The following is a 26,902-nucleotide window of genomic DNA, read 5'->3' as shown; positions in this document are numbered from 1 at the left end:
ACTTGGGCTGACATTAACAACAAATAAAATTGTATGTAAATAATTGTTCCCGTACTGGCTTGTAGGTGGAGACAGCAGTATGAAATATCAGTTTGTCTACTTTAAATACAGCACAAGAACAATACACTGAGAGTGAATGTTAGGCAACGTAAAATATGGAAGATCAGTGTTCAACACTTCTGCTGCATGCATATTTATTTACTCTGTAACAAACTTTACAAACAAATATCACAGAAAAAGTTTAAATGAATAGCCAAATATAACAAAATATATTAATATAAGTAGATATAAAAGGTCCAAAAATAAGCCCAATATCTTGGTAACTAGCTGAATACAGCCAGTCTCACACTAAAAAGGCTTAAAATTGAAAGTAATGTTTAGCTACACTGTAGCCAGAATGTAGTGAATACAGCTAATCATGATAAAAAAGTAACTACTGTTTATTTAAATAATCAATCACAAACTGAATGAGTTGCCAGGAAAACTAAGAAATGTAATTATCATGACAAATTATAAATGACTAGACTGTAACAGGTGTAATGGTATAAAATAAGAACAAATACCTTGCAACTAACTTAGAGTTCAGTGGAAGACTGTCAAGTTAGGTCCCAATAATGCAGTGATAAACTAAGATATAGGAGTATGACAAAAGATACAAAACAATATTTTCCTTGGTATTTACGTTTTCTGACATAAACATCCTAGGTTTCTTTGTAACAGTAGTTCCCAAACTTTTTCCTTAACTCTTTCTCTCCACAATTATTTTCAACGTTCCAATGAAACTATTCATTTTTGCTCATTTGTATTTCACTATCCTGTTATGATTAAACTTCAATAACTTTTTTGTTTTGTTATTAGAAAATGTTTTATTTGGTTTAGAATTGAATAGGATTGCAAAACCAAAAATTAATTTAATTTCATGGAGTCAAATCAATGTTGGTATCATCTATTAGGAGAGAAAGAGTCAACAGAACACTTCATTCATTCTGAGTATTTAGAGGAACACTTTGCTTTCTATTTTTTAGGGACATTCATTCCCAGGGAGGCCTACTAGTCATTCCAGTAGTTCATGGAACACTTATTTAGGCCTTGTAGTGTTCTGCGAAACACAGTTTGGAAAACACTGGATTATAATATCTCTAATTTATATTTTTCCCATTAAATCTTTTAATAAGTGAATAATACTCAAGGATTCAAAGTACTTTTGTTTGCCAATAAAAACTTTATCCAGCTGTGATAAAAATAGAACTAAAAAGTCTTATCATTTTAGCAAATAATTTGTTTCTGATGTATGTACATATTGATATATTAGAGTAATTACAAGAAATAGCTTTTTTTTTTTTGGGGGGGGGGGGGGGGGTGTAATATTTTGATCTAATAAAAATTGTAATAGATTAATTGTATACAACTTCTTCAGTGAATCTATCTGCAGAATGGCAGTTTTCTCTCATTGTTATGGATTGACAGACTGTGTTTCTTCCTCAACTGACACCTCCAAGTCATCGACATCTGCTCGGCCATAATTGGCCTTGACAAGGAAAAGCAGAGGAATGGCCATGGCTATAACACTGAAGAAGCACCAGTTCATCCACTGTTTGTCTGCGAAAGCAAAATGATATCAAAATCAATGTAATGCATATTTAAAATAAAGTTCACTTACTTTTATAATAGAAATATATATTTTAGGTAAACATGTATTGTTACCTTCAAATGAGAACAAATTCCAACATTCCCCAGTATATACCCGATATATTTGGTTTGGTTGCCAAGCCCAACATTCCATAAAAATGAAAAATGTTTTTTTTCTTTTTTTTTATTAATATCTTTTCTATAGCGCAACTTTCATACTTATAGGCATGCTCAGAGGTTCAATCTCTTTTGTGGATCAATAGGGGAGAGGGTATCTGAGAGAAGTATTTCCATGCTGTCTTTAGGCGCTAAGTAAATACAACTGTGCTCAAGTTGGGTGCCAAAGCTCGAGCCCCCTTTGATATGTAGCCAAGCCCAAGTGTACTTAGCCTCTTGGCCAGGCCACACATCCCACAGGAAGATAAAAAAAAAAAGGTGGGTAATGACTTACCTGTTGGACTAACTTGTACGAGACTGAGAAATATGATCCCTGCTAAAGAACAGATCATTTGTACACAACCAGAGGTCACACCTTCACCCACTGGGTAGGAGACTTCTACCACCAGTTCAAAAAACAATGGCCCTCCGCCATCCAGGAATACACCACCAAGAATAATAGCTGCATACAGACTGACTGGAAGATAAGCATTTTAAATTAGAATATGAATGGACTTAGTTTAAAGAAAAAAAAATACAAGGGAAACAAGCAAGGACCTGAAGTAGAGACCCAGAAATGAATCTGAAAGTAACAGGACTACTAAAGTTCAAAACTGTTGTTTAAAGTTTCATGGTCCATACAGATCAATACAAGTAGATAAATATATTAAAGATAAATAAAACATGTTAACTTTCAAGACTATTTGGTCTATATAGCTATTATATTTGCTAGTTTAAAAATGCATTGTATCGCTAACACACATTTTCTACAATAGATAAAGAACCCACTACAAGTTGAATGGACTCAAAATACTCTGGCAACATTTTGGTGTCCATCAGGACTCAGATCTGCTACACAGCTAAGAGTTCCACTGCCAATATTTAATCCCATAATAAACAGGTGTTTTCCTGTTCTCACTGGACAAATTTATCATATCTATTTTATAAGCTCTTCACAGTCAAGCCATTATAAACAAGAAGATAAATGAGAGAAAAATCCTGAATATTGAATGAATGACAAGGAAGCAGGAAATGACCTAATTTGTTTTTGTTTAAGAACATCTCCACAAAAAGTTCAGCAAAAAAGCCTCTTTGTAGAGTGAAGAGCTCCTAACAAGCACTAAGAATAAACATGTTTTTACAAACCATACACCAGAAATGTACATTACTTTATTCAGTGCAATATTTGTCTAGATTTACTTATTCAAACTTCAAGACTGTAAACAACAACAAAAAAAGATACTTACCTATATCAAATGGTAGTATATCTGTTACTATAAAGGTGCACCAGAGAAATACAATAGCTGCCAGGAAGTAGAAAACTAGAAGAAATAATTTGATCTGCCTGGTGAAGTAATCAGCAAACCTGTCAGATTCAAAGAGAAACATTTGAACTTTCATTAAGAGAGTCAAGTCACTAAGAGCTACCAAGACCTTACACAACACATTCTTACAGAACTTTAAAACTCAATATGCGGGAATCGTGGTCGAGAGGCCAAGTGCGCTTGAACATGGCTTGGCTACCTAGAAGGGAACTAGAGGTTTGACACCTGACTCGAGCAGAGTTGTGTTTACTGAGCGCCTAAAGGCAGCACGGAAAACCAACTCCTAGATACCCCCTCCCCCCACTGGTCCACAAATGAGATTGGACCAAAAGCGCTCTGAGCATGCTATAAGCATGAAAGTAGCGCTATATAAAAGCTATAATAATAATAAACTTTCAACACTTTATATTTAACTGTAATTGAAAACACTGCAGGATACTGGTCTCTAGTTCAAACAGTAAATGATTGAATCAAAATGTTTTTAATTCTTGAGCATTTAAACCGTTCAAACAAAAATGTGTCTTTTTGGATGAGGATGTTTTTTTTTGTTCGGACTTATCAATAGTCCCGGGTACAAACACTGCCATCTCCTATCCCCCATTGTTCTGCTGGAAGTTTGGACTAGGAAGTAAATTATCTTCAACTCTAAAGGAACATCCGAAACATGTAAAACATTTTTACAAAAGAGTAGCCATTAGAAAAGCATTACAATTAAAAACAAAAAAAATGTAAGAGCAATATATTGATTTTAAAAATTCAATGGGCGTTTTTTAATTAGATCAAATTACCAAATTTAATACTTCCAATAATCCATTTAGGCTATCTTTACAATGGATCACAAATAATACTGTGAATAACTGTAATCTGGTAAATATTGGAAGTAGAAAAAAGTTTTCAAAAACTAACCTAGAGACTAGCATTCCTGAACAACAGCCTCCAACAGTTGCATAGAAATCCATCCAACCAGCAGTGCTCTAAATAAGTAAATATGTAGATATACTTGTATATAATTGAAATAAAATATAATTGATTACCAATGGAAATGTACATCAATTACTTAACTTTCCAAAATCAATAGCTTAAAACAATAGTTTAAGTTTTCTTTTCCAAACATAAACTTTTGTCAGATTTCTTTTATGATAATTGGAACAGGATTTTATTTCAATCCAATACAGGCTGGAAAAAAGGAGGAACTCTTCAGTACAGTGAGGTGACAAAAACTAAGCTGGTTCTGACATATTGTAAGATATGACACAACACTGCCACAACTCATCCTTCAAGTTACACTGGAGGGAGCACAAAGAAAGGAACATCCAAAGATAAGCTAGAAGGGCAACAAGAAAGAATGGACCGGCATCTCTTAATATCCTAAGAACAGCTGTTGACAGAAAAAAAATGGAGACATTTGTTTACACGAACTGTCACAGCACCCCTAAGACAAAAGTCAAAGGACAGATGATGATGATGATTTGATTACATATACGATTTACAGAATACAGTCAACAGCAGTCTAGAAATACTAAACAAAAACTAATAACTAGAAGCTATATTGTAGTCAGATTCTAGTGCATAAGGCTAATCTGAGAGTGAAGGGAAGGTACTCCTTCTTTTTGTAACAAAATACTAGACCAGATTTTAAAAATTATTTCAGAATAATATCAAACTCTGTTCCTGAGTCTGTTTCATGGTAAACACTGACATTAGAAATAGTAACATTATAAACAGAAATAGTAACATTATAAACAGAAATAGTAACATTATAAACAGAAAAAGGAACATTAAAAACAGAAATAAAATTAACATAAATAGTAACATTATAAACTATCTATGGGGCAGATGATGTAAAGGTCATCTATTTCTTTGGCTAGTGGTGCTAGCACATTGACTAATCGCCTTTACTTTCCCCAACTCAGGTCAGGTACCCATTTGAGTTGGGTGGGCCCAGAAATCACATTCTTCACAGAAACTCGAACCTGAGACTTCTCAATTCGGAGGCCAAGTGATAGCCTAGTGGTAAATTTAGTTTTACAAATTTCACAGTGTACCTGTGAAACTTTAGGATCCAAGTTGACATCCAACACAACCTGCCAAGCTTCATAAACACCCGCAGGGAAACTGAAAGCTATTGCAGTTATCCAAAACTGTTTATTTCTGAGGATATAAAAAAAAAAGAATTTTAACCAAATCAGTTTCTTACATTTTATTAACAAACCTTTCTTATAATATTTGCATTAAAAAAAAGGAGAAAAAAGCTTCATACCCAATACAAAGTAACATTACCAGAGTGATATAAGATCAACAAATTTACAACAAATCTTTTAAACATATTCTACATTGAATTAGAAGACTTAAATAAAATCCAAACAAAATTATGGAATATTTTCTTTTTGTAATAAATGTAGCAAAACAAAATGTGATCTGCTACATAAAAAAATAGATCAGTTGAAAGATGTATAACTATGTATGTAAATGTGAGACTCTTTATCTGCTTCCATCAAATTATTTCAAGTTAAATTCTATTCATTCAAAACTTAACAAGATCTCCTTTATGGAGATCTAATTATATTTAACCCAATAGTTCTTATTTCTAGTTTGAAAAATCATCAATGAAGAGGAGTAACTCTGAAAAAACATATCTTAAAAAATAAACTTTTCAAAGAAATATAATTTTATCTCTAGTTTTAAAAAAATACACTTTTAATACTATTAGAATATATATATATTAAAAAAAAGGTTCAAAATTTACTAATTTTTCCAGGCGGGGACTTATACACTGGGGCTAAAAAATAGTCACCACACTCTCGTTCTCTTATCTTATCTTATATAATACAGACGTTACTTCAAAAAAGAAGATGATTACGTCCTACGCGTCATGCATCTAGTCATGCATATTAACCAATGACTTAAATTCTGCCAAGTCACTGGTTTTCCTGGCTAGCTCAGGCAACCCATTCCATGCTCTAATAGCACTAGGGAAGAAGGAGTGTTTGTACAAATTTGTCCTAGCATATGGGATGAGGAATGTGCCTTTATCTTTGTGTCTTTCAGAGTATTTTATTAAATTTTGTTTTTGTATTTGAAGATTATGGTTCAGTGTTTTATGTATTATTGCTACTTTACTTTGAGCCTTCTGTCCTGAAGGCTTTCTAAATTTAGTGATTTTACTAAAGGTGTTACTCTAGTCAAATGTGAATATTCGTTTGTTATGAATCGCACTGCTCTATTTTGTGTCTGTTCTAGTTTCTTAATGTTTTCTTGAGTTGAGGGGTCCCAAACAGAGGATGCATATTCTATTATTGGCCTAACCAAGGTTAAATAACATTTTAGTTTTATGTTCTTATTTGATTTATAGAAATTTCTTTTAATAAATCCTAATGCTATGTTTGATTTTTTTGTAGTTTCATCAATATGTGGATTCCATGACAGTTTTTCATTTATTATAACACCTAGGTATTTTGCATTTTTAGTCTGTGTTACTGGTTTGCCATGAATAAGATAAGTGGAATTAATTTGTTTTAGTTTTTTTGTTACTCTTAACAACTGACATTTTTCTGGGTGGAAAGACATGCTCCAATTTGATTCCCATTTCTGTAATTCATCTAATTCTCTTTGTAAAATATCTGTGTCTTGTGTTGTTTTTATTGTTCTATATATTATGCAATCGTCTGCAAATAATCTGACTTTTGTTCCTGAACTAATGCAATTTGGTAAATCATTTATGTAAATTAAAAATAGTAGTGGACCCAAGACTGTTCCTTGAGGTACACCTGAGTTTACTGTTATCGATGTTGATTTAGAGCCATTTATTATTACAGTTTGTTCTCTCCCTATCAGAAAGTCTTTAATCCACTGATGCAGTGGACCATTAATGCCGAAATATTTTAATTTTTTAAGCAAACTATGGTGGTGAACTTTGTCAAAAGCCTTAGAAAAATCTAGTAAGATAGCATCTATTTGTTCAGTATTATCTAAGCCTTTTGAAAAATCATCAATTAGTCCTATTAGTTGTGTTTCACATGATCTATATTTCCTAAAGCCATGTTGGTATGGTGTGAGGACATTATGTTTGTCTAAGTGGTTTATGATGTTGCTACATATTATGTGTTCTAGGATTTTACATGTGATGCTGGTAAGTGATACTGGTCTGTAGTTTCCTGGGTCAGATTTTTCTCCTTTTTTAAATAGGGGGGTGACATTAGCTTCTTTCCAGTCCTTTGGTACTCTGCCCTGGTTAAGTGAAGCCTGAAAGAGTATTTTGAACACTGGGGCTAGCTCATTACTTAGTTCTTTGAGTAATCTAGCTGGAATACCATCAGGTCCAGAAGCTTTATTTGGTTTGGTGTTGGCTAATAGTTTTTGAATTCCATTTTCTTGTACTACTATATCTTCTATGTTGTCTACTTGGTTCAAATTCAGTAATATGTCTTTGTCTCCTGGGGCTGAGAATGCTGATGCAAAGTATTTGTTTAAAATGTTTGCTTTAGTTTCATTATCATTATGTATTATGTTATGTTCATCTTTTAATGGCGCTACGCCTGTTGTTTCTATTTTCTTAGACTTACTGTATGACCATAGGTTTTTGTTGTTGTCTTTAGATATTACATTGTTTATGTATTCACTCTGCAGCTGTCTGCTTACTTTTTGGGTTAAGTGTTTAATTTTTATATACTTTTTGTAAACTCTTTCTGCATTAGTTTCTTTAAATTTTCTATATAGGTTTTCCTTCTGTTTACAAAGCTTCTTTAGTCTATTATTAAACCAGCATTTATTTATTTTGTTTGATGTGTATTTAGTTGGTATTTGATTTTCTATAATGCTTTTAAGATGGTTTTTAATGAAATTCCAGAGGTCATCGACTGGTCTCAAGAGACATGATGAGCTCTTCTTGTAGGAAAGTTTTAAAAACTGTTGCTAGCATCCCCATGCACTATTCTGCTGTAGGATTTAGGCATAAAAGACATGCATTACTGCAGTCGGAGCTATTGGGTTAATAGTTACATCTCCATCACTTCAAATTAAACCAAACAGAATTGCTGCATAGTGGTGTGGTCTGCACTTTGGAATGTCATCATGAGTCACTGAGTAGAAACTCTACCATCTGAAACTTATAAAACCAACCAACGAAAATGAGATGACAAGATCACTGATCTTACTCTGAATGAAACACTAAAGATGACATAACACAGAGGCAAATGGAAAGTACCATTCAACAGATAATCTGTTGCAGCCTGCTAGCCAACATTGGATCAAACCTTGTACAGAAGCTTAGCATTTGGTTTTATTATGAGTTTGTTTTTTTACAAGTCAATGCTCTGGCTGGCAAAAAGGAAGAACTCTTTAATACTGTGAAGAGATGGAAACTGAGCTGGTTCAGTCCTATTGTAAGACATGACTCACTGTCAAAAGTTATTCTTCAAGGTACGGTAGAGGGAAATCAAAGAAAGTGTCATCCAAAGAAAAGCTGGCTGGATAATGTAAAAGAATGGACTGGCCTCTCTCTGGATATTCTGCTAAGAACAGCTGTGAAAAGTTGAAGGATTTGGTTACAAAAAATGTCACAGCACCCCTACTACAAAAGTCAAAGGACAGATGAGAAGATTTTTAAGTTGCTTAGCGCAGAGAGAAAAAAACAGTGCATAAGTCAAATAAAAGTTGACAGTAAAGTTTACAAAAAGATGCTTGGAAATCATTACACACAGTTAAAAGTGTATCAAACAAAACAAAACTTAGCCTTCCATAACTTCCAAAGAAGCTGAGACACCAATGACGTACACATTTTCAAACATTAATTATAAACCAAAAGCAATGTTGTACCTGACAAGCATTTTCAGCCCATCTAAATATTTCTCCCTAGGTATGGAGGCTGATATACTTGGAGGCAGTTCTGGCTTGGATGGGAAATACAGAAGCACAAGAAAAAGTATCAGACCAGCGGCTCCACATTCTAGTAAAAAAAAAAACCAGCAATAAAAACATTACACATATGTGGGCAATGACACAAGCTTTCTGATATCTACAGTTTTAAAATTTCCAATAAATATTTTACCCAAAAATGTATGACGCCATATTTTTATAAGGACCCTGATTAGTTTGAATAGTAAAAGATCTGTTGCTTTTGCATAAAGAAGACCATTTTCATTGGCACTGCTTTTTATACTTTATATTCAGCATGATAAATATTCTTAGCAATATATATGTTGGCAACATAAGTATCTATAAACAGACAAAAAATGGTTGATGTTCTGGTCAGAAAAAAGTTTTCAAAAAAAAAAAAAATTCCACTAACAAATACATCAAGTTTCAATAAAAAGTAGGACAGGGTAAACAATGATAAAGTCAATTTTAATGGTATCTAAAGCATATCAATAATTTTGGAAATATCTAATACATTTTGTATATGTGTTTAAATTAGCTTTTCATTATAAAATTGAGATTTAATGGTATATAAAGCATAGGAACTCTTTCTCATTAAATTTTCAAAAACTCATGTTTCAAAAAAAGTCTCTAAAAAATATTACACACAATTACATTTAGAAGACTCACAAACATTCCTCAAAAGAAAAGATAACTATGTACTACACATATCAATTGGTTAATCTAGTCATGTAAGTTAATTAAAAACTTAAACTCTGCTAAGTCATTGGATTTCCTGGTTGATTCTGGCAACCTGTTCCATGCTATAATGGAACTATTTATTATAAATCTCACGACTCTATTTTGTGTCTGTTCTAGTTTCTTAAAGTATTATTGAGATGTAGGGTCCAAAAAAAAAAGAGGAAGCATATTTTAGTATTGCTCCAAAAAAGGTTACATTACATTTTAGTTTATGTTCTTGCTTGTTTATATAAAATTCCTTTCATAAACCCTAATTATTTGTTTGATTTTTTTATAATGTCATCAATATTCCATGATATTTTTCATTTATTATAACACCATGGTATTCTTAAGTTTTTTTGTCTGTGTAACTGGTTTACCATGAATAAGATAGGCAGTAGGTATATTTTAATTGCTTTAGTATTTTTTTTTTGCTCCTGATAATTGTCATTCTTCTGGGTAAAAAAACATTCTCCAGTTTGATCCCCATTTCTGTAATTTTTCTATTCTCTTTGTTTAAATTTCAGAATCCTTGTCTAACTTTTGTTCCTAAACTAATGCAGTTAGGTAGGTCATTTATGTTAATTAGAAACAGAAGTGGGCCTAAAATTATTTCTTGAGGTACACCTGAGTTTACTGTTGTTGGTGTCAATCCGGAGCAATTTTTATTACAGGAACTCTTGAATCCATTGGTGTAATGGACCAGTAATGCCAAAATATTGTCATTTTTGTTAAGGGAGGCTATGGTGTCAAATGAGTTATAGAAATGGAATCTATTTGCTCAAGTTTTGAAATTTTTGTTTATTTCATAAATCGGTTTTTAAAAACGAAAAGAAAATTATAATTTTTTTTAACAATTAACTGAACAATTATAAAAATACACTGAAGCGCAATAAGACTTATTTTAACGTAGAGTATCATCTATAGTTAGGGCACAACTTACCAGCATATAAAATATAATATATATGAGACTTCTGGTCTGTAATGTCTGGGGACAAAGAAAATATGAACAGATAAATTTAAGTCTGTCTCATTATTTTTTTCAAAATTTACTTTTTTTTTTATATATTAGATATTTTATTCATTAAAAAAATTAAGTTGTTTTTTTCTTAGGAATTTGAATGTCTGAATAATATTTAATGACACAGATGTATTATTAAGAGAAAATATAACAAAGGTAAAACTAAGTTTCTTTATTATAAGGGGTAAAAATCAAATAATGTTTTTTTTTCTTTTGAACTACAATGATCATTAGTAATAGTACAATTTACATAAAATTGTAAAGAAATTCTGTTTATGATAAAAGAATGTTGAAGTTATAAAAGAAGTAGTGAGCTTATTACAGATTCAAATATACAAGAATAAAAAAAAACAAAAAAACATTACCATTACATTTGTTTAAAAAAGAAATGTCAGAAAATTGGAACCACAAAATTTAAAAGATGAAATGTAAAAAAAAAAACATTTTAAAGGCTTTTATATTTTATTTCAAAATAAATGTCAAGAAAACTAATTGAGCTGTATCTTAGCCATCTTTTTTCAAAAATCTTATTTGGCGTCAAGAAAAAAATAAAAAAATTAAAAAAATACTTATGTAATGTGATACTAGATCTAAGATAACACTAAAAAAAAAAAAAAAAAAAAAAAAAGTAGAAATTAGTAATACTTAATATTTATTTTTTTAAAATAAAAATAAAAAAATAATAATAATAATAGCCAGTGGCACTCATGTTGTCTGTAATCTATCTGACATCTTGTTCCATTTAAATCATCACATTCAATCGAATCATTCACACTGTGTTGAACCATTTAACCAAAGGGAATGTACCAAACTCAGTGCGACTTAATGATAAACTCAAATAGTAGATCCCAAATGTACTCATCCATATATCACATTTAAAACACTAACCTGAATCTGAACTATTTGAACTTATTATTCCTGTTGTTCTGAAAACAGAAATAAACCAATGAGAAAACAAATCTTTTTTTTCTTTTTAAGTTAAATGTGTTTAAGTTCAAGGGAATTGTTTTTACAAGGATACAAAAAAAACTTATTTTTTATTTAAATTTTAAACATAGATTAACCTATATCAGTATCAACAACATTGTTGAAATGTCCATTCCATTTATAGCAATGAATGAAGTATTAAAAGAAGAAAAAAAAAAGAAGCTTAAAAAAAGGAAAAATATAGTTTACAGATCTGAATAATGGACTAACTGCTTTGTGCGACATTGATGAATAGCTAGCTTGTTATGCTTTTACTATTGGTAGATAATTGTAAAATAAATCATAATGCATTAATAGAAAATTTATTCAAATGAGAGTGAGTTTAAGTAAGACAGGAGCAGACAACTTTATTTTTATCCATTTAAGAATCGATGCCTCTACATATGTTTAATGAAAATTGTGGTTAGGGAAAAACTTTTAACAGTTAATGAAATTTATTAAATTGTATACAATATTTTTTTAAAATGTTATTGTTATATATATAATAATATCAGGTGACCGAGCCTCGCTCGGATGAATAATTTGTTAAGGAAGGATATATACCCGAAGTCATTTTGAGAATATTTTTGTACCAGGTGGCCGAAACTCGCTCTGTTAAATAATTTCGGAAGGTTATATACCCGAAGTCATTTTGGGAATATTCTTGTAATTACGAAAATGAATGATCGGATAAAGACTACTAATCTGAAGAGTTGTTTTAGTGTTCTGTTAGTTCTAATTGTAGGCCTAATTGTACATGCCGATTTAATTTAAAGTCTTAAGTCCTCCTACAGTCTAGACAAACTACAGCTCACGTCCGTCTTATAGTTTTACAATCCATCTTTTGCGTTAAACTATTGTAGGCCTAGTATTATTGGCTTGGAAGAAAGTCTTTGCAATGTAACTTCTCTACGTTATAGGGTAAAACATGCACTTAGTGACAAAATAAAATGGCGCATTTTTTCTTATTAGACTTAAATCATGGCATTAGTTTTCTAAAGAAACGTTTCCGTGGGGCACCTCTGTTACGCCAAACAATATGCTTGTTACCCATACGGGATACGTGCCCTGCCCAGCCTGACTGTCGGACTATAGGAAGTTCATACCGGCTTTTGCCATCCATCCATCCTAGTGGTGCTATGGCCTGCTTTTTACTTTACACATCCATCCATTCAGATCTCTCCTGGCCCTAACTCCAAGCTTTTTACCGAGGTTTATAGTTAAATCAAAAGAGGCTGCAGTGTACGCAAACTCGTTGACCGCTAGATGGATATCATGTTTAGTGTGAGCAAGTAAGGCGTAGAGAAGCTGTGTTATGACCATTTCCTTTGTTTTGGTACAGGAGAGGTAGACACTGAAGCATGAACACATGGTAATAATTCACCAGCAAAATAATAATAATAATAAGGCTTGTCTTAGAGTCCGAAAATTAATGAGGATTGCATCTGTGACCTACATATCTTGCCACATCCAGGGCAAGCATAACCATTGTCCGCGATGCTCGATTAAGATTTTCTTTTAGCGTCTGCGTCTGTCCTCGGCAGCAAATTTTCTTTTGGTCTCAAATGTGTATCCGCGGCCTTTGTATAGAGGGAATTCTTTAAGTCCGACAGTTACGCTGGACAGAGCAGTATCCTGTATGGGAGACGAATCTCAGACGAACGCATGCCAAAGGCAGTCTTTTTTTGGTTAGCTAAAAAGTGGTCGACGTAACACCGAAACCCTTAAAAGACCAGCTTATGGCGCAAACTTGACTTAGCTGACATAGAAGAGAGCACATGGTTGCATGCAACCTCAGAACGAGACAGATGGAGGTCACCAGCAAAATAAACAACAAAGTAAAAGGTATCTACACCGCTCTACACAATTAAAGTGTAAACAACTTATTAAGCACTTAAAACACAATAACTAATCAAATATCGGCACATTTAATTTCATTACTTTTCTTTCATAGTTCTATAATAAATCAATCTACAGTAAGATGGTGCGCAAATGTTTAATTAGGTCTATTGATCCTTTAAAACTCGTTTACGTCATGGAAAATTTTCATTCATAAAACATTCTAGCCAAAATTAATTTTTCGATAATGAGGCATTTTCAAACCGATATAACGGTCGACCTCGAGTTTTCCCGATGTGGCCAATGAGTTGAGAATTTTTTTCTCACTAATATGCACATACCTTGAAATTTTAAAGAAAATCGTTAGAGCCGTTTTTGAAATAAAATTTATATATATATATATATATATATATATATATATATATATATATATATATATATATATATATAAATATATATACATACATACAAGAATTGCTCGCTTAAGAGTATAGGATTTGAAGCATGCATTAATGTATGTATATTACAGAGTTATCTCTCTCTTCAGCAAAGTTGGCAAAATATTCGCTTGAGTGGCACTATTCAGGCTGTAAGTGATAGCTTCCAAAGTTTATCCAGAGTCTCAATGTGGATTCAGGAGTGGTAGATTCACTACAGACATGATATTCTCTCTAAGCAGGATAAATTCAGAGAGACTGACTATACATCTATTTGTTGATCTGACAAAAGCCTTTGGCCTTTTCAAATTCTTAAAGGGAAACTCCGATAGTTTTGACAATTTTTGATATGTGTTTTGATTTACAGATAATGAATATATTATTCTTTTTTTTTAATTTGCAATAATAACTTAGTAATTGATGTTTTTCTGACGTAATTTTCCTGCGCATCCAAAACAGTCAGACATTCACTGGGTTTCTATGTGACATCACACTAGCCTACTAATTTAATATATTGACTTATTGTATAACGGGAGACCATACAGCAAAGTTAACATTCTCGTAAAAGAAATATATTTTCGTCTATACAGTTAGATCTAGGATCTTGTAAGCAAAGAAAAAATGCGTATTAAAAGTAGATTCACATGCTTGACTAACCACGGCAGTCTGTTTGGGATGCCCTCCCAAAATGCTAAAATTCATTGAATGTTTTCATTAGGAAATAAAATGTTATGTGAAATTTTATGGAGCCCAATCAGCACCTTTTGATATCAGTAGTGGTGTCATACAGGGATGTGTGCTCGCACCTACTATGTTTGGCCTATTCTTTTCCTGCCAAAGTTAAAAAATAAAAATCAGGGAACTTGACAGACAGACTTCTGCATGCCAGAAGTTTGGCTTAATATTTAGCCAAAGCAAGACCAAAATACTAGTTCAAAGCACAATCACTGCATCTCTTGTGACAATGGCCAACCACTGGAAATTGTTGACTATTTTTTGTTATCTTGGCTCCATCTATCTCCAATGATGTGCTACAAGACATTCTGTATGGTAATCTAATGGAAAGCCACTGGTCGCCCACTTTTAAGGTTTACTGATGAAAGCAAATGCGACATGAAGCACTTAAGAATAGTTGGGAAATAGATGTTTTAGATAGATCCAAATGCAAGCAAGCATAAAGGAAGGGTCCTGGAGAAGGTGCACATACCAGAAGTAGAAAGAAGAGTGAAAGTGCTAGTGTCTGGTGATTACGGATGCCCAACTTGTTTATTAAGAATGAACTACTTAAGTCACATGAGAAGTTACAAAGGGAGAAGATCACTCCTCAAGATGTAAAATGCCATAGAATTTGAAGTTTTTATATGAACTTGTACTAGAAATTTAAATCTTGTAAAAAAAAAATATTATTTATTAGACTGGTGTATTAGCCACTGCAAAATAACAAGTTTTAGATTTTAAAAGTTGTTTTTTTTCAGACCACAAAAGGGAAAAGTCTTTTTTTTTTTATTGCTGTCACATTGAGATATCCAAAAACTAAAGGTTCAAAAACTTTCACCATTATTTCAAATAGCTCCAAAGGCTATGGTTCACCTTATGTAAACATGCTTTTATAAAAATGTACATTGTGCGTACATAAATTAAATTTATAGATAATTTATTTCTTAACATTAAACAACTTACTCATTGCCTGATGAATCATCCTCAGGAACAAACAATGGACCTGAGACATAAAGAAGGATAATCATACATGATGTACTAAGTGTGGGGAAAAGCAAAACTTTATATCTGTATATTACTATACCCACTGGAAAATATGTTCTTCTAGAGAGCTGACTAGGACTTTTTTTTTGTAAAGTAAAGCAGTGTATAAACATAATTTTTTATTTATTTTTAAAGGAAATTTCAAGTTGAAAATTTAATGTTCCAAAAAAAAAGTAATTCAATCATAAAACTTAAAAACCACACTGAAACATTATAAATTGATGTGCTTATACAAATCAGTGGATGGTAGGGGCACTAATGTCCACTTTTTATTCCATACTGTTGATAACTCTGCCCTGTGTTTTGAATCGGCTATGTTCAAACAGAGATAATAACTAAACTGTAACAACTAATAGTCAAACACAGGCAAGGCCAACAATGTAATGAGACAAGCAAGATTGATGTCAATTCATAAACATTTAATACATAATCTAACCCTACTCTTTGTTTTTATCATGACGTTTTTTCGCTATATAAAACCTAACCTGAAATAAACAAAACAAATTCTCACTGAATTCCTTATTGTAAACTAGCGTATTGTAACAATATCTAGCCATCTGTGTCTTTCCATTTCTGTTCTGAGTGCAGTGCCAGTCTACTTAACCTTTTTTTTGCTAATCCTTACATTCTTCTAGCCAGCACCGTGTCAGGTAGGAATATTTAGAAAATGTTATATACCAGGTAACTTTTTTGTGTGACTTTTACAGAGCAAAAGCAAATTGTCAAAGACCTATAATATTACACAGACTGTTATATGTCCTGTGTTAGAAATTTACTGAATATAGAAGCAAAATACAATCTACTTACCAATTACAAAAGAAACACTTGCTCCCAGATACCCTGATATTGTTGATATAGCGGTCGCAGAAGCTCGCTGATTGGAAGGGAACCAGAGGCCAGAGAGCAAAGCTGACCCACTCATTGGGACTGTTCCTGCTATTCCATTCAACAGTTGTCCACCATATATGAGCCTGCATATGTATTTCAGCCAATTTTGTCAGCAACAAGTTAACAAGGGGAGTCATATTAACAATACAGTTAGTGTGTATAGTGAATGAACAAGAAAACTTCCTACCAAGTTGCTGTTGCATTGTCACAGGGGATACACCTCAGTCCAGCTCCAAGGAAAATAAGCCCACAACACAGGATCATTGCTATGCGCATGCCTAAGAAATAACAAACATATGAATAAGAATACCTGCCAAAACCAGCTACCAATACTGCAAGACAGGCACTTGGAAACAACAAGGAAAGCGGAAAGTGGGAAGACCTAAGCAAACCTGGAAGAGGTCAGTCATCAGCAAAGCTGAGGATATTGGAATGTCATGGGAGTAGATGAAGAAAGCTGCTCAGAACCAAGATTGGTTGAGAGGTGTGGTTGTGGCCCCTGAGAATTCACATGCTTAAGAAGCATAAGAATAAAATATTAAACCTTTTTTTTTCTCATAGTGAACAAGGTTGTTCGTTTTCCATGGACTGTTGTATTATAGAACTTGATGGTTGAATCTGTCCAATAATATATAGATTATATATATAATATATAGATTAATATAAATTCTTCTTCTTCTAGCAAGCTGTAAGCTCTTGCAGACTGAGGCAAGGAAAAATAGTGTGCTGTTTTCTTCAGTAGTTCAGCACTGCCAAACAGTGTTGGTTATGTTGGGCTGCAGTGGTAGTAGTATATGCCTGAGGTGGATCAACATGGGGCATTCAAAGAGAAAATGGTTCATGGTTTCATAAATGTGGGTGCAGTGTACAGTACAGAGGGATAGGTGAATTAACGTCTGTATTATATAAGTTACTTGTGTGGGATTCATGTGGGGTGGTAGTTAATATAGATCTAAGTTTTATCTGCCATCATTTCAAGTTTTAGATTTCCTTGAATTGTCATTGATTCAAGTATTTCAGTTTCATTTTCAAGAAGTAGAATGTATTTATATATGTGAGGGAGAAATATTGCAAGAGGGAAGATATTACTAATTAATCTAATTGAAGCATTGAATGTATGTATGTTCACTCTGCACTACTCACTTAGAGATCAACTCTTCATTGAACTAGTAAATTAGCCCTATCCCTTGGCAAGGCCATTCAACAGGTTTAGAAACATTAAGTAAAAATGTTGTTGTGTTTTTTTTTAAGCTACAGCCAAAATTGTGTCTTAATGAACATATCTATATTGAACATCTAATAATAAAGGCTTTCAATTAGGTCTATTTATTTATTTAAACCAGGTTCAATTATATTGAACATTAGAAATGCTTTACTGTTCTTAAAACCATTCAAAGCTTCATGTTCAGGTATAAACATTTTACTTAAGATAAAGTAGTCAAAGTGTTAAAAAAAAATTTTTACAAAACAAAAGTAGGGTTACCTTTTACATCCATCAAATAGGCTATAGGAAACATGGTAACCAGAAATGGAATATTTCCTAGCCAAGTCATCATGGCAATCACACCATCATCCCATCCAAACACGTCTTTAGCCGACTGGGCAATAGGACCCCAGGTTGACCACACTGCACTCCATAGCATGGCTGTTATTGAGAAGAGTAACAAGAGATACCATCGCTTGGCGTAGACATGAGTTCTTGAATCTGTTTTAGATTTGTCAAGCAGCGGTGTCTTCTCTGAGTTTTCCTCTGACTGACTTTGCAACAAGCTATCTTCCAAGCCTTGGCTACTACCAGTGTCTAATAAAACAGAACTAATAGCTTCAAGATGTTTGACTGAAGTAATGGAGTCAGTATCTTCCTGGCATATTGCATTGTTTCTAGTAGGGTTAATAGATACAACTTTGCTAATGGTCCCAGAAGAATCTTTTTCATTTCTATACAAGGAGTTCTGGCACATATGAAGCATGTTATCACTGCCATATTTTCCCGTACCAAGCTGAACGGTCATGGGACTTTTACTATTTACATTCGTGGAGTCTTTCAGGAACTGTGCTGCTGAGCTTGGACGTTGCAGCTTTTGTTGGTAAAATAAGTCAATGGCTTCTTTTCCAACAACCCTTTTCAGAACATGATTAGAGTTAGCTGCCTTAGACGATTTCTTCCCTGAATTATATGGAAATGAACCAGATTGTTGTTGACTGTAATCTACCTCTGATGAAACATAACTTTTATGACTGAAAATAGGAACTGACTGACGCCCAGTTCTGTATTCGATAGATGGTCCATTTGACAAGTATTCACTATTGACAAAACTGATGGGGCTTGTTAATTCTCTAGTTTCTCCATTTGTCCGCTTCTTAAATCCATAATCCATAATTTTGTCAGTGTTATCTGGGGATTTTTCCAGATAAACATCTGGTAAAGAAGCATTATCTTTACTTTCATTCTTCAAGTATAATTCTTGTCGCAGTTTACTGACATTTTTTCTATCATTTTTTAACTGACCATCTAAAGCAGTTTCAGAGTCTGACATTGTGAAGGAAGTGTTATCATCATTACTGTCCTTTGCAGCTTTGGCATCTAAAGATTTCTTAAGCTTATCCCTTGACTTTAGAGAGGCATCATTAAATTGGCTTATCTTATTTTTTTTCTTAGTAGTGTTAAGTTTTTCTTCTGAATGGTCTATCCCTGGGTTTAAATCTGCATCATAGCTTGGGTTTTGCATGTTTCAATGCTCAGCAGACCAAACATTGCAGTTACAGCCTATACTTGCACATTAACAATGACTTGACCATAAACCTCAAAAACTTTCATGTCTGACTCTTGCAATTTGTTAACATTGAGACTGTGTCAAGTAGAGCTAAAGGGAAGTAGCTTGGCTTGTTTAACAAAGTCTTTGAGAACAGTGCAGCATGAGGCACACCATGACATAGATCTAGCCTGTTACCTTTGTTTAGCCACAAATGTACAGAATTCATTACTTCATTTAGGGATGAAGATATAGTTTTCTGCAACAAAAAAACAACATTAAAAAAAAACTATTACAAATAAATAATTATGAGAGTAAATAAATTATAAGTTCTAAACGGCCGGCTACACTACTACCAAAGCGAATGCCACCTTAACCTACAATATATGTGGAGGGGATTGTCTCTCCAAAATAGGGCTCCACAGCCATATGGAAAAGTGAAATGAGATGAACCATAGTCATTACGACTGAAGGAGGCCAAAAACAGTTTTTGACTATGAAAATCACATATACTTAGAGCTCATAGCTGAGACACCAAAATTGAAAAATTGACCTAAGCTTAATCCTGCAAATGATATTGATGACTAGACAAAATCATTAATAATCTTTCTTCCAAAGGAAATGTCTGACACTTAAAAAATGCATCAAAATATAATAAAATGTAAGCCTGAAGATGTAACTCCTTTTTCAACAGGCACACTAAAGAATGTGAATATAATAATCATCTAAATTTTTATGCACATTAAAGAATCCCCAACATTTAAAGTCACATTCAAGATTCATCAACATTTAAAATCACATTGAAGATTCATCAACATTTAAAATCACATTGAAAAATTCATCAACATTTTAAGAAAAAAGAGCACCTAGAAATTCTATCAAATATTTTAAATGCTATGCAGATACCACTGTGTGTGTTCATGCACTGTACAGACCGGTATAGCAAACACAGATAACAGACATCAACTGTAACAGAGATTCACTATAACAGAATTTAAAATGACATGATTTGGGCCAATGAGTACATGACAAGATAATATTTTGTTTTTTAAAAAAAAGGACAGATAACACACTTGACATCATTACATGATGTGTTTTGTTCAGTAAAGCTCTAGATGAAGATATTTTTTTTTCTTTTTGAAGATATTTTTTTTTTTTTTAGAGAATACAGTTTTGTTGTTTTTTAAGCTTGAAAAAAAATAGTCTATAAAAATCATTAGATTTACTCTTACAATTATTTGATAGAATAATAGAATTTATTATTTAAATGACATTGTTAAAAATAACAAGCAAAATAAAAAACATATGTTAAAAACAAAGCTAATTTAAGAGAAAAAATCCATTTACAACTATATATGAATAATGTAGAGGTTATTTCCTTTCTTCCATATCAAACAAAATAATTACAATAATTAATTTGTTAATTAGTTCATTTTTAAATTGATTTATGTTTTTGTTAGGTACAATTAATAGTTGTTTTAAGTTTCAATTTGATCTGAGAATGGATGTGGGAGAAATAACGTGTTCAAAATTTGTACCAGACAGAGTGAGGTGTAAAATAAGCTATGCTATGAAATAAGTATGCAATACCATGTTGTTATTTCTGTGTGTCTGACTTGGACTGATAAATAATATGAAGTCATTGGTAACGTTGGTAATCGGTAATGTCAGCAAAGATAATATTATATAGAAGCTAGGCATTTACAGATCAAAGGAAAATATGAAATTAGTTTTATTTAAGAAGTGAAGTAAAGTTCCTTGTAATTATGTCTCAACAATTCTGTCTCATGTTTGAACTAATTCTTGATAATTATAATTCAATGTCAATAAAATAATCATGGTGGAAATCTTCTGCTAAGAAGTTTCTGACAAGATATTGTTTACTTTTTACTGTAGAGCTTCAGAGATTTGCTCTTCATTATTGTAAAAAAACAAAACTGCAATAGTCTTGACATCTAATACCATAAGCTTTAAGGTTTTTTAAGTTCTACAAATAACTTTTAAATTGCCTGTATTTATATCTAACCATGTTTCATGTCTAAATTTGTTATTCCCTTTGTGTATTATTGAATTGTCTTTTATCTGATTTAACTAAAGAGAATCCAGGGGTCTCTGGATATTGTATCTTTAATTCATTGAAACAATTAACAGCTTTCCTTAAAAACATTAGCCAAATCAATTAATATAATTAGGTCAGAGAATATCTTCAAAGCTATCACACTGCCACACAGTAAAACTGCAGTGACGTCTATTAAGTCACCACTCAATGGAATGCATACTGTTATCTATGCATGATACATAGACCATGTGACAGTAACACATCAAGCTGACAAAGAGTTGAAATCTGAATATTCGGATGGCTTAAATACTTTAGATCGTTAAAGCTATATAGACAGCATGAATGAAAACTGTTTACTAATAGTAATCATTAACATTCATTAACAAGGCAAGGTGTTTTCTTCACAGAACTTTGTAAAAACATAAAAATAAGAAAGCTTAAATGATTTTTATATTTGGACCAAATATAATTTTTGTTACATGTGTATATGAAGATCAATTCAGGTGCCATTTTGCCCTCACTGGCATAGAAGAAAGTAGCTGGCAGCAGATGGCCTCTGAAAGAGACAGTCGGAGAGCTCTTACAAATGCTGAGGTACAAAAATGGGAGGCCCAAAGAAAAGCCCTTACTGAAGACAGGCACAGAAGATGAAAAGAAAACTTAAATAGACAGCTGGCAGATGACAGCATTGTCTGTACGAAATGCAGAAAAATATGCAGGTAGCAACAAGGTTTGCATAGTCATGTGAAACACTGCAGAATTAGTAAGTGATTGGCCCCCTTAATTACCTCTCAAAAAGGATCTCAGTATTACACACTTTTTATTTCCATGTTATTTTTAAGATCCTTCAAAGGCAGCTTACAGTGCTCCCCCAGATTGCCTAGCTATCAAGAGAAAGGGCTCAACATAACATTGTTTTTTTTTACATATATATATATTAAATGAAAAAAAAAGTAGTGTTTCTCAAACTATGTCGAATAAAAAAGCTCCCCCAGTGGGGTCCGGGGCCCCGACCCCAAAAGCATTTTCTTGCATTCTTCACAGCATTCTTCTCCTGACATCTACAGCTCATTATTTATCCTAATCAAATAGGACCTTTTGAAAATGTTTTACTTAAAAAATATTCTAATATGAATTTATAGGCCCTGAGTACATTGCAAATACGACCGATTTGTTCCTTGAAAAGATACAATACCCCACATATTTAGATTAAGGCTTTTTTGAAGATAGCCACCAAAAAAATGATTCGAAAAATAATTAGTGTAACTTTGTTTTGTTACAGAACTATAATTCAAAGCTCTAAACACAAAATTTGGGAAGTGGGAGAAAAAATTAAGTGGGCCAATTACATTCTACCCTAATTTTTTTTTGCATTTTTTATTGTGAGTTATAGTCTCAAACTTTTTATACAATAGAAAGTGATCAGTATAAGTAAAGGTTGGAAAAAGGTGACTAGGAAAATAATATTTGGGTGCAGAACTCATCTCAATTGTTACTCTTATAATGAAAAATTTCATTTGAATTCTAAACTTTCCAAAACAAAGTCTTTCTTAAATTAACTAAGATGAATTTGTGTGGAATTACATAAACTCTGTTGCCATACTTGACAATTCTGTTTTAAAACGTCATGTTTTCATCTGGAAAGAGGAGAGGGTGGTAGAGTTAAAAAGTTAATCCTCGCTCCATTTTATAATTTCAGCTAATGATTGCATTTGGCATTAGAGAATTGGGGGTGGGGCTAATCGATATAAGCATATATAAATTATATTTGTGACATTTTTTTTTTAATTTTGTAATTTCTTAACAAAATACAAAAAGAAAAAAGTATTGGTTTGTCCGAAGGGCAGAAAGCGATTGCATGTATCGCCCCTTCCACCTGGTACAACCCTTTTTCATTTTATATTTACTAATGATAAAATCTGAGATCAGAGTCTTTGTGCAGCATAACATACAGATTGGTTGAAACATCAATATGTACCTTACATTATATAGATATTCAACTAATTTTGGTAACAAACTATGATTTCTCCATAAAAATAGGACCTCCCCCCCCCACTCAGAGGGCTAGAGTTGGGATGGCATTAGAAGCAACTGCACCCCCCACCTCACTGATTCGGCTAAGATACTAGAAGTGTAGCGATATAATATAAAAATTATACAGTAATTCAACTAATGTTGTTAAAAAACTATGATTTCTAAATAAAAGTAGGACCGCCCCCCCCCCCCTTCTACTCAAAGGGTTTAGGTGGAAAGGGCAGTAGATGTACTTGTCCCCCCCCCCCTTTCCAAGTGGCTAACAGGGTAGCGACATTATATAAAGATCGGTTAAAATATCAATAACAAGTTTTAATTATATAGATATTTAATTGATCCTGTTAACAAGCTATGATTTGTACAAATAAATTGGACCGCCCCCCCACTCGAAAGTTTAGGAGGGGGGGGGATTGATGCTATTTTTGGCAAAAAAAAATGTATGCAATTTTCTTAGAGGCCACTAAAACATATTCTGCTTTACCTTTTTTAAAAATATTATTAGAATGGTAGAATGTTTTATAATTTTCATGAATATTCTTAAATTACTTTTTGGATATTGCTATACGTTCGTGAAGTCAACTTGCATGGTTTCTTAAACTCTTTTGAAAATGTTGTCATTTAACGAAGAACATTGGAATACTTTTTTATCTGGTGGCAATTCAATATATTATATAGATAATCTGAAATCTAAAAAGCATAGGCCTACTATCTTGTTTTTTTAACAAACCATAAACATTTATGTGTGCAAGAACTAAAGAAAATAGATTCCATCCAATTACAGTAACGAAGTAAGAATTTTAACATAGAAAAAGGGGATTCCCAAACTTAATTTCTAATGTTGTTTCTTAAATAAGACGCAAGCTAACAATAATTTATCTATATTTAGATAGTCAGTGTTAATTTTGAAGAACTTTTTAAATTTGTTTTGTTTCAGTGCACCTCTAGTTTCTGTTTCATCTCTACGTCTACCTTTTATGACCAGCGCCCCCCCCCCCCCCCACCGCCATTATTGGGCCAGCACCCCCCTACCATCATGTGTCTCCCAGCTCCACCCCAATTTCACGAAATCGCCCCATGGGGGAAACTACTACTAGCGCCCCTGTTGAAGACCACTGATCTAAATCTGCACGGTATGTATCATGGTTAAAGATATCACAGTTAAAGAGCTTGACTGTCACAGTTTGTAAGTTTCTCTCTTGTTAGTTAAACTCGTTGTTGATCTTTGCCAAATTGTCAGTGGTACTGATATCTTGTAACTGTGATGCCGAGGATTCTGTATGATGTATATCTATAGATGTAAATACTATCTTAGAGATTGAATAAGTGAAGATCCTTTTAAAACAAATACAGAACTTTAATTAAAAAACTAGGAATCACTGCAACGTACAGTATTTACAATAGTAAACTGTATCAAAATAAAATGTTCAGATTTACTACTAGATTTAATACAAATACAAGACTGATCTCTACCAATTCTGACTCAAAACTAATATAGTATATACTTTTTATCTCAACCAGATTTTTCTCCAGACCGCCCTTTTTTCTTTATTCTCGCTCCAGCGTGCTTATTTTGACCCCTACTTGACCTCCACTTAGACACTTGGCTTTAACTTCAGCCAATGAAATCATCTCCTTCAACCAATCAAATAATTTTCTATCAAGTGTCAAGCATGTCATTCGCATGATAGGCAGGTGTCTGCTAACATCATAGGAAATTGCGAGGTTGACCTTAACCTAGACTTGGGTTTATTTTAAATTAATATGTGACTATTTCAAATTGATACGTGACAGTATGATTTCTAGGACCATGTCATGTATAATTATTGTTTACTTTAGACAATATCATATATAGCCCATGATACAGTATACTATAGTTATTACTAGTATTTACTACTTACTAGAGCTACGTCAATCGGTAAATGCCCATAAAAATAAAGTCAATGTCCATACGATTCATTCTCAGTAATACTTCTAGATGGTAGAAGTAGATGATGAATGATGTAGTGGATGTATCTCTTCTATACTGACTATACTTATAGATCTAGATCTACGTCTTTAATTTAGGCTAGACGTTTTTACAATTTTTAGGCTTAGGCGGCTTAGCCTAGAATAGTAGATTCTTATGACATTATGATAATGATGTAATGATTATATCATTATCATTATGATGTCTTCTCTTATCATTCATATCATTAATCATTAATAATATTTATAATATCATCATTCTTAATTCTAAATTAATTTATTAATCTCTGGATCTAGAATCTAGATTTTTTTAAAATTAAAATCTATATATCTAGAATAATCTAGATAGATTATTATAGATCTACTCACTTTAACTCAGACTCAGTTATTTTTTCTAGATCTGGGCTAGCAGCCTAGCTAGATTAAATTAATATTAATAGAACCTAGACTCTAGGCTAGACCTAGAGTAGAGTGACCTAGACCTAGCTAGGCTAAGACAGGCTAAGATCTAGATTATAATAATTATATATTACCTCGATTTAGACTATTTTAGACTTCATGAATTCAGCAAATCTTTTCAAACCTCCGGTCTATACCATAGCTCTGTCCAAAAACAAGGAACCAGGCACGACCTAGGGCCCTAATAGGCTCTAGCTAGGAGTCTAGATCTAGGTCTAGGTAGAAATCTAGATATGTTTGAAGGCACGTGATATGTGTTTACTATTAGAAACCATTTATATTTTACATAGGTCAGATATAGATATATACCAAAGTAACATTCGCATTTTATTTTTCTAATATAGATCTGACCATAGACTTATATCTGACTTGTAAGGCCACAATTTTTAGCGGCTCCCGAAAGGGGAAAAGACGCTATTAGTTTTGTGTGGAATGTCTGTCCGTCCGTCCGCTCCGTTTAGATCTCCTAAACTAGAAAAGATATTGAAAATACGACATCATTAGATCTATATTTTAGACCTTTCAAAGTTCTGGTGCAACGGCTACTTTTTTTTCTGAAAGTGAAAAATTTAATTTTTAAAATCAACTATGCAAGCATTTAATATATATACATATATATATATATAGGCCTATATATCATCCATCGTCGGCCTCCTTCAGTCGTGAAACGACTATGGTTCATCTCGAATAACTTTTCATATGGCTGTGAAGCCCTATTTTGGAGAGACACTCCCGTCCACATATATTGCATGTCAAGGTAGATTTCGCTTTGGTGGTAGAGAAGCTGTCCATTTTCCGTGTGGTACGGCGCTTTTCTTCAAGAGTCGAGGCCCTTGTTTTCTCGCTGTCCATAGCTTTCTTGGTCACCGTCTCTCTCCAACTAGTGGCTATCTCTTCCCAATGGTCAGTATCAATGTTCACTGATTTTAGATCCCATTTTATCACATCAACATAACGGGTTGGGGGCGACAGGTTTTTCTGGAGCCAGAGGCAAGTTGCCCGTACAGAATGATTTT

The 26,902-nt window shown here is 32.9% G+C and overlaps 1 protein-coding gene across 3 annotated transcripts; it reads right to left on the bottom strand.

Annotated features, from left to right (window-relative positions):
- Positions 1-1,348: 1,348 nt before the first annotated feature.
- On the bottom strand, positions 1,349-26,121 carry LOC106071518 (solute carrier family 49 member 4 homolog). 3 transcript variants are annotated; one of them, XM_056003783.1, is made up of 13 exons: positions 25,961-26,121; positions 18,100-19,628; positions 16,804-16,894; positions 16,536-16,699; positions 15,648-15,687; positions 11,614-11,651; positions 10,648-10,692; positions 8,925-9,054; positions 5,156-5,261; positions 4,017-4,084; positions 3,033-3,151; positions 2,081-2,263; positions 1,349-1,599 (listed from the first exon to the last, which is right to left on the bottom strand). In XM_056003783.1, the coding sequence occupies exons 2-13, from the start codon at positions 19,343-19,345 to the stop codon at positions 1,454-1,456; spliced, it is 2,376 nt and encodes a 791-aa protein (XP_055859758.1). In that variant the 5' UTR covers positions 19,346-19,628; positions 25,961-26,121; the 3' UTR covers positions 1,349-1,453. The 3 variants fall into 3 exon arrangements, with proteins under 3 accessions (XP_055859758.1, XP_055859759.1, XP_055859760.1); XM_056003784.1 differs by lacking the exon at positions 25,961-26,121 and adding an exon at positions 20,236-20,514; XM_056003785.1 differs by lacking the exon at positions 25,961-26,121 and adding an exon at positions 20,276-20,514.
- Between the last annotated feature and the right edge of the window lie 781 nt (positions 26,122-26,902).

The sequence above is a fragment of the Biomphalaria glabrata genome, chromosome 11 (genome assembly GCF_947242115.1).
Source record: "Biomphalaria glabrata chromosome 11, xgBioGlab47.1, whole genome shotgun sequence".
Lineage (NCBI taxonomy): Eukaryota > Metazoa > Mollusca > Gastropoda > Planorbidae > Biomphalaria > Biomphalaria glabrata.
The sequence above is the reverse complement of the archived record's forward strand: the minus strand, read 5'-3'. Positions and strand labels throughout refer to the sequence as shown.